The following is a 14,209-nucleotide window of genomic DNA, read 5'->3' as shown; positions in this document are numbered from 1 at the left end:
TTTTTTGCCAAGAGGCAACATTTCTAACGTAACTTAAAGCTTTCGTGACTGCAGGAATTCATATTATTTGGGTCTTACGGTAAATATAGTAGAACATTTATTTTAGTAAGCATACGACCTCTGGCAAGCGTACAATGCACCTGAAATATTTTATTATATTTGTAATTGTAAACACATTTCTGTATGTGTTAGACTGAATTTAAATTAACATTTTATTTCCCAGACTACTCTCTCTCAGAAAAAGAACATTGTTGACGAGTGTGTTTGGTTTAAGAAATACATTATTGGTTGTGCGTATACACCGCTGCTAACACAGCATCACCAAATATGTTGCCTCACAAATCCATGCAAGTTAAATTCCTTCTATTGAAATGGTAATGAGGCCCAACAAGGAGCATAAACCATCACGAAAACTCCGGTCACCCTCGCTGCAGCTCTTGGATATCCATCGAACAAAGACGGTCACTGCATCGTGCGCTTTCAGATGCGCTTCTGCGGCCGTCTGGAACGCTCTTCCGATGTTAGGAAGTCACTGGACAGATGCACTTTTAAATGTACTGTAGATTGAAAACTCGTTGCTTTAGAACTGCTTTTTGTGTTTAGTTCATTGCCCTTACCCCCGCACCTCCAATTAGCACGGTTGGCTACGTACGGTGCGAAAGAAGTTCAAAATACGTACATCAATGCACTGCCTGGGGGGAGGGTGGGGTTCGCCCTGTTCGTCTTCACAAAAGCAAACCTTCCCACAATGCATTGGATCAGCAACATTGTATATTTCTACTTCTACAGGTAGGAACAACAGTTCCACACTGCCCACCAGGGATTATTTGTCTGTCTGTCGTGCATAGCCACGCCCTCGATTTGAATTTCAGAGCGCTTCGGGCGGGCTCAGCACCACGTGACGCGCCGCCCCACGCAGCTTGCGCCGCGTGACACGGATCGCACGAATCCGCTGTACAAACAAGTTCCTACCTGCCCACTCCGAAGGAACGTGTTTAATACGAATGGGTTTATTTAGTAATCCTTTTGATGACTGGTGTGGTTATCTGGTACGCAATAGCTACTATTAGTTCACTTCATATGCCTATTTAAAACATGTGAATAAGATATCATTTTTGAAATGTAATTCATAAGGCCCAATGGTGTTAAGTGTAATCTCCAACCCTTATGAATGCAATTTCTCTAGCCACTCTGTGTGCTATAGAAGGGCCGTTTCCTGAAACGTCACAGGTCATATACAGGTTGGCTCAAAAGTCAGGACACATCGCTTTATTACATACATTTTAACACCAGCATTAAACATTGTAATTATGTATTCTTGAAGTTCATAGTTTATCTATTTTAATAAAAAAATAATGTATTCCTGTCGGGTCTCCTCAAATCCGTCGTTTGCAAAACTCGACCAAGAACCCCGAATGAATTGAGACAAAACATAATTGCTGAATGTTCAAAGGTTACACGTGTAATCTTAAAAAAAATGTTCTAAAATAATTTCAAAAGAGACTTCATGCATGAATTAGTGTTTACGGAAGTCAGTTTGAACATATGTTACAATAAATTAAGTAACCAGAATGTGATTTGTTAAAATAAAGAAAATAACACTCTATGTGTCCTGCCTTTTGGGCCACCCGTATATATTTCTTGTAAGGCAGTGTTGTTGAGCACATTCAGTGTTTGTGTTGCTAGTTCTTGTGCATCACGGCCAAAGCAGTATCATCAAATATTTTTACAAAAATTTGATAATGGTCAATACACCCCCAAAAAGCTAAGACAAAAATCACATCATTTTTTTGTCTACATTTTTCTCCGTTTAACAAACTAAACATAAATGGTAATTTTTCAAATTATGACACATTTAAAAACAACGTAGCTAACAAACCAACTATTTTCATTTTACCAGGTAAGGCCCACTTCACTAAATAGCTCTTTTTCAGAAATGATAGCCCAATGAAGTGGCTTATAGCGTGAAAATGTATCGCAAACAAGTAATCTTCATGCATGTTATTTATGAATTTTAACGTCTTTCGCACTATACATAGTCAACCGTGCTAAACGCACGTTGATTCTGGGAAGAACGTGAAAACTCCAAATATGCAGGCGTCAGAGTTGGGATCGAACCCAAGACCTCCTGCGTACCAGGCAAGGCAGTAAACGTCTCGTCACGGCGGCACCCCACACGAGCAGCCAGCTTGGTGCTGTCGGTTTAATACAATTATAGAACAGCAATGTCGTATTGTTTAGCATATGTTAAATATGCTTAATCTGTACATCGCATATGGCCATAGTAAATACTGATAGCATTAGCAAATACTGGGAACGGGTCACTGTGCATATAATCGATAACCGCCTTTCGCTAGCAAGGCAACTTACAAAGTGTGGCTGCATCCCTGCCGTCCTTACAACGTTTTTTTAAAAGAACCGGCTCCTGTGCGGGAAAAAGGCAGCCCGTGAAATGCAAGCCAAGGTAAATCGAACCGCAATGCCCCGTCTTAACAAATGCCTCGCGTGTCTTTTGTGAATCTACATTTTTATTACGCACTCCCCTTCAGTGGTGGTCGGGCTTCATTTCTCATGGCATCATTTTCCATGTCGACTGGTAGTAGACTGGGAGGTGGCACGTGAAGAGTAGCCACAGCCGGAGCGAGAGGTACGTTTCCTGGACATGATGTGCTGGGTCCGAGTCACCGACCCTAACAGACCCAGCTGAAATTAAGTCTTGGGTGTGAGTAAAATATGATGTGCTCATGCGTATTAATTTTTGTTACTGAAAATTTTATAAATATATATTTCAGCATGCGGAAATATATTTCAGCATGCAGAAATATATTCTCCGGACATGAATACATGCATTAAATTGAGGGGGGTTAGGCCCCCAGTGGATACTACTCGAATTGATGGAGCGTATATTATTGCCGTTGGGACACCACTGTTTGATTTCCTGATTGGTAATCCCAAGCACAGGAGCGAGGGCTTACAGCAGATTTTCTCGAGGCTGCAATCAGCATAGCCCGGCGACGCGGTGAGCAAACTCAATCAAAATGTGAACATTTATCTCCACCTTTGCTAATGAGAAAGGGTTGCAAATCCCCTTTGCTAACTTGCACCACGCAATATGTACAGCCCAATGTCGATCCACTCACTGCTGGAGGAAGTATTCCCCATGCCATGTAAGTCGCATTGGGGTTGTTTCACCATACTTTACCTGCACGCTGGTCAGAAGGGTGGGTTCCGTATATAGATGCTGTCTATGTTTATATGTGTCAAGAAAATGGGACCCTGTGCCTGTCACGGTGAGGGATTGAGGAATCAAGTGACTGGTTCAGTTTAACACCCGTTTGAAGGAGCAACATCAAAACAATAACATTTCGGCTGCAATATTTGAACCTATCTACGTTATACGTGACTTTACCGAAAGAACCAAAGAAAAACTATCTACGTGACTTTACCGAAATACCGAAGAATATAATATTCATTAACTTCAAGGATGTACGCCATCAAATGTATTACACTCGAAGAGAAAATGTCTTGAACGTAACAGAAGGTAGATTTGTCTTGTTTCTACACGGGAGATTCGCTGCTCATTGTTCTATATCCACATCTATGTGTAGTGCCTACCTCTCGACGCAGGAGCTATTAACAGAACACAATAGCAATACAATCAACGACCCAACTCGCACACCACCATCAATACAATGCAGAACGTACCCTTGAGACACACTGAATTATACTGGTGGGAACCCACTGGTTCCACCAGCCCACAAGGGATTATTGTGTCCGTCCGTCCGTCATGCAGTGAGGGGCTGGGTGGGGAGGGTGGGGCTGGGTGGGGGGTGGGAGGGGTGGGGCTGGGTGGGGAGGGGCTGGTCACCTCGTGGTGCCCTTATAAAACTCAACGTTTAACCTACTCACGCCGGCTTGTGCCCGCCCTCACAGTCGGGCATATTTTCGGAATACACCACGCCGCCGTTGACCCTGGCCATTGACCGAGCAACCCAACGTTCCTACCAGCTCCCTCCGCGGAATGTGTTAACCACTTTTTCCCAACAACATTGGCGTCTGGATCCCCTTATTGTCCCGTCACGATGACCTCACGGCGTCGTCTCGTGCAGGATCAGAGTGTCACCGGTGGCAGTTTGATGAAGTCCCTCGAGATTGCCCCGGGTAGGACTCAGACGACGGAGCTCTGCCTTGTTCTGTCCCACTCCTTGCCTTTGTCCCGGTGCGTACTCAGTCTGTGCTAGTCGTGGCCCTGTGACTTAAGTCTTGGTCACTGGAATGATTTTAGGCCGCGTGCTCGTCGACTCAGCCCACGCACTTGCGATGGAGTAACTTGATGTGGCCCTGCCACTTGTGACGGAGTGACAAGTGGCAGTGACTGACTCCTTGAATGTGAGTACAGCAAACCCTTCCCTTTTGCGGGTTTAGCTATCAAGGATTTTGCTGTTTCGCGCTAGATTTATTTAGGTACAATTTGCCAATCGCGCGCACGCCCTAGTGGCTCGACCATACGCGGTTAACCATGAGATTCTTGTCCTGTAGTATAGCGGGCAGCGCTACGCTGCGCAACGAACCTGGCGACCCGAGTTCATTTCCTGCTCATGGCCAACGCCAGTGACAATTATTTGAATCGGTCCTGGGCCTCCCCTATGTCGACTCAGCCTCAAATGTGTGTAAATATCACCACTGGGGAGACAAAGGCGGCCGGGCGTGATGTTGGCCACCCACAAATAAAATTGAATACAGAACTGAAAAGTTCCCAAAGAAGCATGGAGAGGTGCATGCTTGGAATTACACTCGGAGACAGAAAAAAATTAGCATGTGGATCAGGGAAAAAAACTCTAATTAGACATCACATTAACAATTAAGATAGGATGATGGCTGATGGGTGAGACTGGCAAAAGAATGGCAACCAATGGAGAGAATGAATCCACAAGAGGATGACCTCCGTGGAGATGGAGCGATGAGGTTCGTTTACGTACGAGAGTTATACAGATGGTAGCAGCTCTGGGCAGTGAGGGATGGCGATGTTATTGGAGGCCTTCATCCAGCAGTAGATAGACAATGGCTGATGATGATGAATAATAATTGAGTGGACCGAAGATTTTAAGGAAACGCATACACGTCTTTGAATTGTGGCAGATGAGGGGATTATTTTTTAATGGCATTGAAATAATTATGACATAATGGCATTGAAATAATGGCACTATCGTATGTTATGTTGAATCTACCCCAGGTGTGACCCAGTGAGTTCAGGTGAAACAGTTTATGTTCAACTGTCAATTACAGAAATTAATCACACCTGGTGATAAAAGAATGCTGCAGATAACACTGTCTCCCTCAATCCAACATGCAGCATATCATATGAATAAAAACGTTGAGTGTCACAGGACAGGGTCGAGCTCTGGCTATGACCCAAGTTCAATTCCCGGCCATGGCTAACATGAGTGGTGAGTGATACGTGTATTTATGTTGAACTTCTTTCACACCATACGTAGGCAAGCGTGATAATCGGAGGTGCAGGAGAAGCACAACAAACTAAACAAAAGGAAGTTCTAAAGAAATTAGTTTTCAATCTAGATTTTAAAGTGCATAGCTCCAGTAGCTTCCTAATATCGGGAGGAAGAGCATTCCAGACGGCCGCAGAAGTGCATCTGAAAGCACGCGGTGCGGCGACCATCTTTGTTCGATGGGCAGCCAAAGAGACACTGCTGCGAGGATTCATCTGTCCTTGTCTCCTCTCTCGCCCCCTTCACCAAATCTGCAGTGACCAGGATGGTGGATTGGAGTCAAAACCAACCTCAACGAGAGTCGGATTGTGAGGAGGCCTCCACCCAGCAGGGGAATGACAAAGGGGATGTTACTGTACATTACATTACAGTTCGTACCACATGCATAGGAAACAAAAAACGAATCCATCCTTATCACATAATATGCAAAAATGAGTGCAATACCTCAACATATATCTAAATCTTCAACCCGCTCTTGAATTCGCAGCTCAATACAGAAGTCATTTCATGGTGCAAATGGGTTACTCTGACTGCATATGTGAGCGGTATTGTAAGGCTGGCTAACCCTCTCTGACACCGACTGTGCTGCGTTAATAACTGAAACGTGTATTCCATTCCATTATAAATACACACGTTCATGCATGCATGTATGTTGAACTTCTTTTGCACTGTACGTAAGGAACCGTACTAATCGGAGGTGCCGGGTGAAGAACAACAAACTCAACACAAAAAGCAGTGCAAATTCACGAGGCACACAGAGCAAGGGGTGAAATGCCCTCACGGTGAGAGGCAGCGGTTCCCAACCTGTGGTTCGCAGACCACCTGGTGGTTTGCAAAGGCCGTGGGATGTAATTCGCGAAACTGTTTCCGCTACGATGTTTTCACAAAACGGCGTGCGTTTTACTGCAAGTTTGTCCACTCGGCATGACAGTGATCCGCGAATCCAGAAAATGTTGAGGGGCGGGAGAACAATCGTGCTAGGTTCAGTGACTTGTTGCATAATCATCTAAAGTGGTTCGTACTGATTTAAGTGGCAACATAACAGAAAAAAATAATTCAGATATTGTATGCAACTTGATGGGAATCCTTGCTGGGGTTGGGGTGGTGGGGAATCCAGCTCGTGCGTTCACAATAAAGCAAGAACAATTAAGAGACTGTCTTTGCAGTGGTCAACAATCATACGTCACTTAAAAAAACTCACCAGAGCTGTATGACAACAAAAATCATGCACGTTCGGCAGACTTTTTGGGCACGTGGTGAGTTATTTTGGGCACGTGGTGAGTTTTTTGGGCACGTGGTGAGTTATTTTGGGCATGTGGTGAGTTCTTTTGGGCATGTGGTGAGCCTTTTGGGAATGTTGTGAGTTTTTTGGGCATGTGGTGAGTTTTTTGGGCATGTGGTGAGTTATTTTGGGCATGTGGTGAGTTTTTTGGGCATGTTGTGCGTTTTTTGGGCACGTTGTGAGTTTTTTGGGCACGTTGTGAGTTTTTTGGGCATGTGGTGAGTTCTTTTGGGCATGTGGTGAGTTTTTTGTGCATGTTGTGAGTTTTTTGGGCACGTGCTGAGTTTTTTGGGTACGTGGTGAGTTCTTTGGGCACGTGGTGAGTTTTCTGGGCATGTGGTGAGTTTTGTGGGCATGTTGTGAGTATTTTGGCCATGTGGTGAGTTTTTTTGGCATGTTGTGAGTATTTTGGCCATGTGGTGAGTTTTTTTCTCTCTTGGTGAGCACGTGTTCTGGGTCGTACTGACTCGTTACTATATCTCTGCATAACTTTGAGCACGGCTCACAAAGCGCCCCGTCATTAGGCTCGTTAAGGGAGCCATCACACGCGTGTCGATAATGAAGACGGAGAGAGTGGTCAGTAGGTCTATGGTTGTTATCCGTATAATTTCCACGTGGATTGTGCATTAAATAAGATGCCTGAATTTAAGAACATCCTGCAATAGCAACGACTGTTCCTCCTTTTCACGGTATCTCTTTATACTGTATGCATATGTAATCGTTCCACAGAGGCGCACACACTCGTACGGAGGCAACACTATTTATTTAACAGAACTGCAATACAACTGTAACACACACACTATATTTAAGGTGGTGACCACCGTCCTAATCTCGCTAACACTCGAACACTCGGGTACTACTCAACGTGGCCAAGCCGGGAGGGCTTCTGCTTGGCCACGACGACTAGAGGCTTCTGTCTTCAGTCTTCATGAGGGGTCTTCATCCCGGACACGAACAGCCCCGCTCTGTGTGCGGAGCCTGCTTATATGCACCTTGGCATGGCCGGCCACACCCAGGCCACGCCCACCTTCTCGAACCCTCGCGAAGGCTCTGCTCCCCGACCACGTGACCCCCAAGGTCCCCTGGCACCCACCTTGATCCAGTCACGTGTCCGGTCGGGTTCACTCAGAGTGCCACGGCCTGACACGACCCCCGTGGCACTCGTCAACAGCCTCCACACTGCCAGACCCGGCAGTGACGTCATTCGTACCGACCCGACATAGCAGTGACGTGATGCGAACAAACCCAACACGGTAGTGACGTCATATGTCACTACACATATATACAGGGTGACCCATTAATTTATGCAAATTATATGATGATGATGCTTTGACAATGGTGCACAAGCCCAGATGACAAACAACAACAACAACAACAACCGCCATTCGCCACTAAGTGGCGGTGACGTCACCACGACGCTTGTGCCAGGCCATGTGCACCTTGAGGCCACGTGAAGTGTCGAATGCCCGCTGGCAGGAGGTCACGGGGCAGACCCAGGTGCCACGGGTCGACTGACTGAGATGACCGAGATGACTGGCTGATGCACCACCTGTGCCCCCTAGTGTGCCAACTTGCTGTGCTTTAGCCACCCTGCACAAAAATCTAGCAGCCTCCTACCGTTGTTATTGAGCTGATCTGGCCCATGCCTTCCAATCACTCCAGACCAGGTGCCAGCATCATGACCAACTCGGGCATTGAAGTCACCCAACAAGATGACTCTGTCCCGAGTGGCCACTTTAGCCAGCACCTGTGACAGGAGGTCATAGAAGGCATCCGACTCATCGGCTTTGCCTGCATCCCTCCATGGATGTTCGTCTTCGGTGGGGGCATAAGTAACCACGACCATCACTCCTCGCCTCCGGTTGATGGGAAGGTGAGCCCAAAGTAGCCTGGGGCTTACAGCTTCCCACACCTCACCGCCACGCTTCCACGCCCCCTTCATTCTTTTGTTCAGAAGAAGAGCCACACCCTGTTGTTTGGCAGTCTCCTGCCCCGAGTAGAGGACTGTCCACCCCTCATGGTGGCAGGAGCCAGAACCGGTCCACTGGACCTCCTGAATGCCACAGAGATCCAGGCGGTACCGGTCCAGCTCCTGGCAAAGGAGTGGCAACCTCTCCTCCGCAGTGAGCGTTCGAACATTCCACGTGGCCATCCGTAGTGGCTTTTCGTTGTTTCTAGAGAAGCCCTGTGGGTGAAGATTCATTCTCCTGGCTCTGCAAATTGGGGTTTGGCCAGGAGACGTCATAGACGCCTGTCCCCCCGGGGCCTCCGGCACAAGCTTATTAGTTACATATTTATGTTTAAGTCGTAGTTTCGTGGTAATGAATTGAAGGTGGAGGGGTTACCAGCCCCTCGCACCCATCCAGAGCTTCTGTTTAGCCACTGTGGTGGTCACAGACGTCATGAGGGGAGAGGGCCAATGGGCATTGGCCCTCCTCCCACAGCACTGTCCACGACAGAGTTGCCCGTCCGGCACCGCGAGAAGATAGGGGGTTGTTTTGCCAGATGACAAACAGCCCCTCACTCACACTCGTCAACATCACTGCCTAAAAATGAAATGAAATGTCATCAGTGACGCTTTGGCAATGGGCCTCCTTCATTGTTGATGTGCTTTGAAGTGGGGCCATTGCCAGAAATGTCGCCGATTTTCAAAATATGTAATTATTTCAAAGAAGTGTTTTTGACGTGTGTGAGCGGGGTGTTTTTTTTTCCATTTATGGATACACATTATAAGGTGATACTGCATTGGCAGTGGTACAAAACACAATGCATAAACTCAACACGCTCATCAAGAACACTGGTTTAAAAGGTAAACGTCACCATTATCATTCATAGATACCACATTTATTTATATGTATTATGACCCATTTCCTTCCCAACGGGTGACTGGATATTGTGAAAACGATGGCTTAAAATATCACGTAGCAGTATGTTAAAATATTGAATTCGTGTCGTATTGAGATTGGCGGGAGATGTTTATCAGCTTTCAAATAAAATTCTGATCTCCCTTTATAATTTCTCAATACGGAGCTATTTTAACGGGGTACCTATACATTTCGCAACCTGTAATTTCAGAAAAAAGGTGTAATATCAGAAGAATAAAGGTATTTCTACTCGTATATATATATTTTACAGAATATGTACTCATTGGAACCTAGGTTATAGCGCAAGGAAAATATTTGGTTGACATTAGACCTTTGAGAAATGAATTCCAATTTTTCATGTGCATATGGTATTGTAAAAAAAAAGATATGATCTAAGAGTGGAATTTACCAACTTCAAAATGAAAACAAACCCCGTACGCTTCTTAGAAGGCAAATTAATTGTCAAATTATATTCAACCCCACTTATTTATCTTCTAGGTACACATCTAAGCAACTGTATCTGACAAGCCTAAAGCTCTATTAGGCCAATGTTGGAATGTTGCTAGAACCATTGACTCAACGTAGGTCCAACGTTGCGTGTTCACTGGATAATTTTCAGCACTTATTGAGTTATCATACATGAAGCTTCAGACTCGCACTGGACAGCCCAGTGCACACAGCCTGTGTGTATAGCTCAACTGCTTGATACAATTAAGTTGTATTAAATAGCCGACTGCCCATTGTTTCAACTGCAGCGCCAGGAGATTGGTAAACATTCATGCACACACGCGGGTTAGGATTATCCTGCAGTAAAGTGGGCAATTCATTGCCCAGGTGTTGAAATAATGCTCGTGGAGTGAAGGTTATTTGCGACAAGATGTTACTGAAATGCATTATTTATAGATATGTATGCAAGCGTGTAGACGCTGATGGGAAAACAAATTGTCGGGCTAAATTAATCTGCCATTCATGTATTCACCCGGCTGCTTAATTGCAATGCGAATGCAGTCTTCTATTAGCCATCTTGTGAGCGAGCGCGTGGATAATGGACATCGTGATATTACTCTCACGTTGCAGCCACTTTTTTTAGGGAAAATACACATTATTCATTTAAATTACTATCATGCTCTTATGTCGACCATAAGTGCGCGTTATGAACTAACACTCACGTAATGGGCAATATACGGGTGATCCGTGTAGAGTAATCCCACTAGCGAGGCTTGTTTGATATGTTGTGCCAGTCCATTACACATGCATGTGGCATGTGGCAGAAAACGTGAATGAAGAATGGGTATTCCAAATGAATATTAGCGAGAATGTATAGAGATGGAAACATTTTACTTGGAAAACCGATACATGTCTCCCACCAATATTAATGAACAAACATAATCTTACCCTCTCTCAGTCTCGCCTGTCGCGTAAGTGGCGATGGCTTTCACAGTGCTTAACCACTTGTTGAGAACAAAGAGGTTCCCCGTTCAGGGATGAGTGGATATCTAAAAATGGATCACCCGCTCTTCGTCAATCTTGATAGTCGTCATTAGTCTGTTTCTTGAGAAGACGTGCAATGAAAGTTTGTTTTTAAACGTGCTTTTAGCGCATTTGCAGACGAAATGTGTCGTTCGAATGACACAACGGCCCTATTAATGGATGCTTGTTTTAAAAAACCGCTCATTCGCCACGCGTAGCGGTTACCTCTCAAGAGTCCCTCACTGCCTGCAACTCTTCGCGAACGCCATCATCAGGTGCGGGCAACGTGTGCAGCATCTTCAATTGGATACGGAATTGAAAATTACGTAGGTAAGTTGACCACGGTTCTGTTTTTCGCCGCATAGACGTGCATTGTTTGTCGTAGACTATCGACCTCTTGCCCTTCTAGTCTCGTGTTAACGAGCGAAGGGGTATTTGTTTAAAAACGAAAAGTCTGTAACGCTTTCATCGATCCCTAGCATGGGTCTCATCAGCAGATCATGGCTCGCGAAATAAATCCTGCTGGCTCATCGGATAGGAATGGTAACATAACTCCCTCTAAAATCACTGGCTCTATCGGCGCACGCAAAATAATGCAGTACTTAAAAAAATGTGTGTGTTTGGGTTGGGGGGTCCTTGAACCCACTGGAGTTTGAGAGACACGGAGGACTTCGCGTAACTGGACCACTCTGCTCGTGACATCGCGTCCCACGCACGCAGCTTCACTCACACGTGAAGATCACTCACACGTGCAGCACCAATGACAAAGACCCCCCCCCCCCCATGGTGGCTTCACAGACTGTAGGAGCAAGTACTGTTAGCGAGCACCTATGAAGTCCGGCACGGCGCAAGAGGGAGTGAGTGGTCAACACCACGCACGGCCGCCTTTGTCTCCCTGGTGGTGATGTTTACCAAACCGCACCAGATTCTCATTTGAGACTGAGTCGACCTAGAGGAGGCTCAGAACCGGTTCAGATAATCGTCACTGGTGTTGGCCGTGAGCGGGAATCGAACTTGGGTAACCGGGTTTACGTGCAGTGTGCTCGCCGCTGCACTTCGCTCCCCATAATCCAAAGTGCAGCAACGATCGCATGCAGCACCACTCACGCGTGCAGCATCAATCACACGTGCAGGTCACTCAAATGGGCAGCGCCACTCACCACGTGCAGCGCCACTCACGTGCAGCGCCACTCACCACGTGCAGCGCCACTCACCACGTGCAGCGCCACTCACCACGTGTGGCATCACTCACCATGTGAAGCATCACTCACCACGTGCATCATCACTCACGACAGTGCAGAGCCACTCACCACGTGCATCATCACTCACCACGTGCATCATCACTCACCACGTGCATCATCACTCACCACGTGCATCATCACTCACCATGTGCGGCATCACTCACCACGTGAAGATCACTCACCACGTGCGGCATCACTCACCCCGTGTGGCATCACTCACCACGTGCATCATCACTCACCACGTGCATCATCACTCACGACAGTGCAGAGCCACTCACCACGTGCATCATCACTCACCACGTGCATCATCACTCACCACGTGCATCATCACTCACCACGTGCATCATCACTCACCATGTGCGGCATCACTCACCACGTGAAGATCACTCACCACGTACAGCCTCACTCACCCCGTGTGGCATCACTCACCACGTGCATCATCACTCACCACGTGCGGCATCACTCACACCGTGAAGATCACTCACCACGTACAGCCTCACTCACCACGTGCATCATCACTCACCACGTGCATCATCACTCACCACGTGCGGCGTTAGTCGCGTAACATCGCTCGCAATCTGCAGCATCACTCACCTGTGCAGGTCCTCCACAACCCCATGTGCGTGAGTCCGAGTTCTTCTCGCTTATCGATTTCCAGCTGCTCCCCGAGGCCGGACGTGTCCATGATGTACCAGTAGTCAGTGCCCACGGACAGGGCGAGCAGCACGAAGCTGGCGATGCCGCACAGGGCGGCGAACTCCACCAGGAGCGTGGCGTTCTTACACGGCCTCATCCCCACCGAGAGGGCAGGTTGCTTCTCGAAGGCGCAGCAGCTCAACCTCGTGCAGGAGGGCAACAGCAGCTGCTGCTGCTGATGTTGATGCAGCTGCTAATGCCCCCTCCACACACACACGCGCTGGGGTGGAGACTTAGCGAGGAGTGGGAGGGGAGAGGGAGGGAGGTGACGGAGAGAACCAAGGGACAGAAAGAAATGTCTCGAAATGTAAAACAACAAAAAAGAGATCAAATTAATGGGTGCATGTCTAACTGGTGACATTGGTGAAATGACGCGGTTCCGTGAGTGAGGTCACAACAGGTCTCCTGATTACCGTGACTGTAGTTTTACGGATTCAATGTAGAATAGATAGAGCTCGTTAGTAACGGGGAAAGAGATTAGGGACGTTGCGAGCAGGTGGATATCATCGTGAACCAAAGATGAAAAATGAGGGAGTGGAGGTGATGGGAGCTGGGGGGAGTGGAAGAGAAAGAGAGATTGGAGGTGGTGGGACCTGGGGGGAGAGTGGAATAGAGAGAGAGATTGGAGGTGATGGGACCTGGGGGGAGAGTGGAATAGAGAGAGAGATTGGAGGTGATGGGACCTGGGGGGAGAGTGGAATAGAGAGAGAGATTGGAGGTGGTGGGCACACGGGGGGGGGGGAGAGAGTGAAAGAGAACAACAACAAAAACAACAACAATAACAACAACAAAAAACACTCCTCAAATACCAAACAAGAACATAATTTCCGTGCAACATTCAAGCATGCGCACGCAGCTCATGGGGCACGCAGCGCCGGCTGAAGCGGAGTGAATTCCGGAGGCGATGGCGAAATGGGTCCGGAGAGGCGCGAGGAATCGTCTCTGCGTCCCGCGGAGGAGCGCTCCGTCACCCAACGCTGCTGACATCCCTCTGCAGACAAAGGCAAAGATCCCCCGTGTAGCCTCACCAGACCGTAGGAGCAAGTTGCTGTGAGCGAGCGCCCACGAAAAAGGCCGGCACAGCGCACGAGGGGGCGGGTGGCCGGCATTGCACCCTGCCGCCTTTGTCTCCCCGGTGGCGATTCTTTT

General features: G+C 47.3%; 1 protein-coding gene across 1 annotated transcript in view; it reads right to left on the bottom strand.

The window, feature by feature from the left end:
- The window catches only part of LOC133347704 (transmembrane protein 235-like), a 38,260-nt gene extending 24,504 nt beyond the window's left edge, over positions 1-13,756 (bottom strand). The window contains exon 1 of the mRNA XM_061560203.1: positions 12,959-13,756. Coding sequence (XP_061416187.1) covers positions 12,959-13,157 — 199 coding nt within the window. The 5' untranslated portion in view covers positions 13,158-13,756. The remainder of the gene's footprint in view (positions 1-12,958) is intronic.
- Positions 13,757-14,209: the final 453 nt, after the last annotated feature.

This window comes from Lethenteron reissneri, chromosome 26 (genome assembly GCF_015708825.2).
Source record: "Lethenteron reissneri isolate LAM-NWPU_2019-01 chromosome 26, ASM1570882v1, whole genome shotgun sequence".
NCBI classification, from domain to species: Eukaryota; Metazoa; Chordata; class Hyperoartia; order Petromyzontiformes; family Petromyzontidae; genus Lethenteron; species Lethenteron reissneri.
Note: the sequence above shows the minus strand (reverse complement) of the source record. Positions and strands in the feature narration are given on the sequence as shown.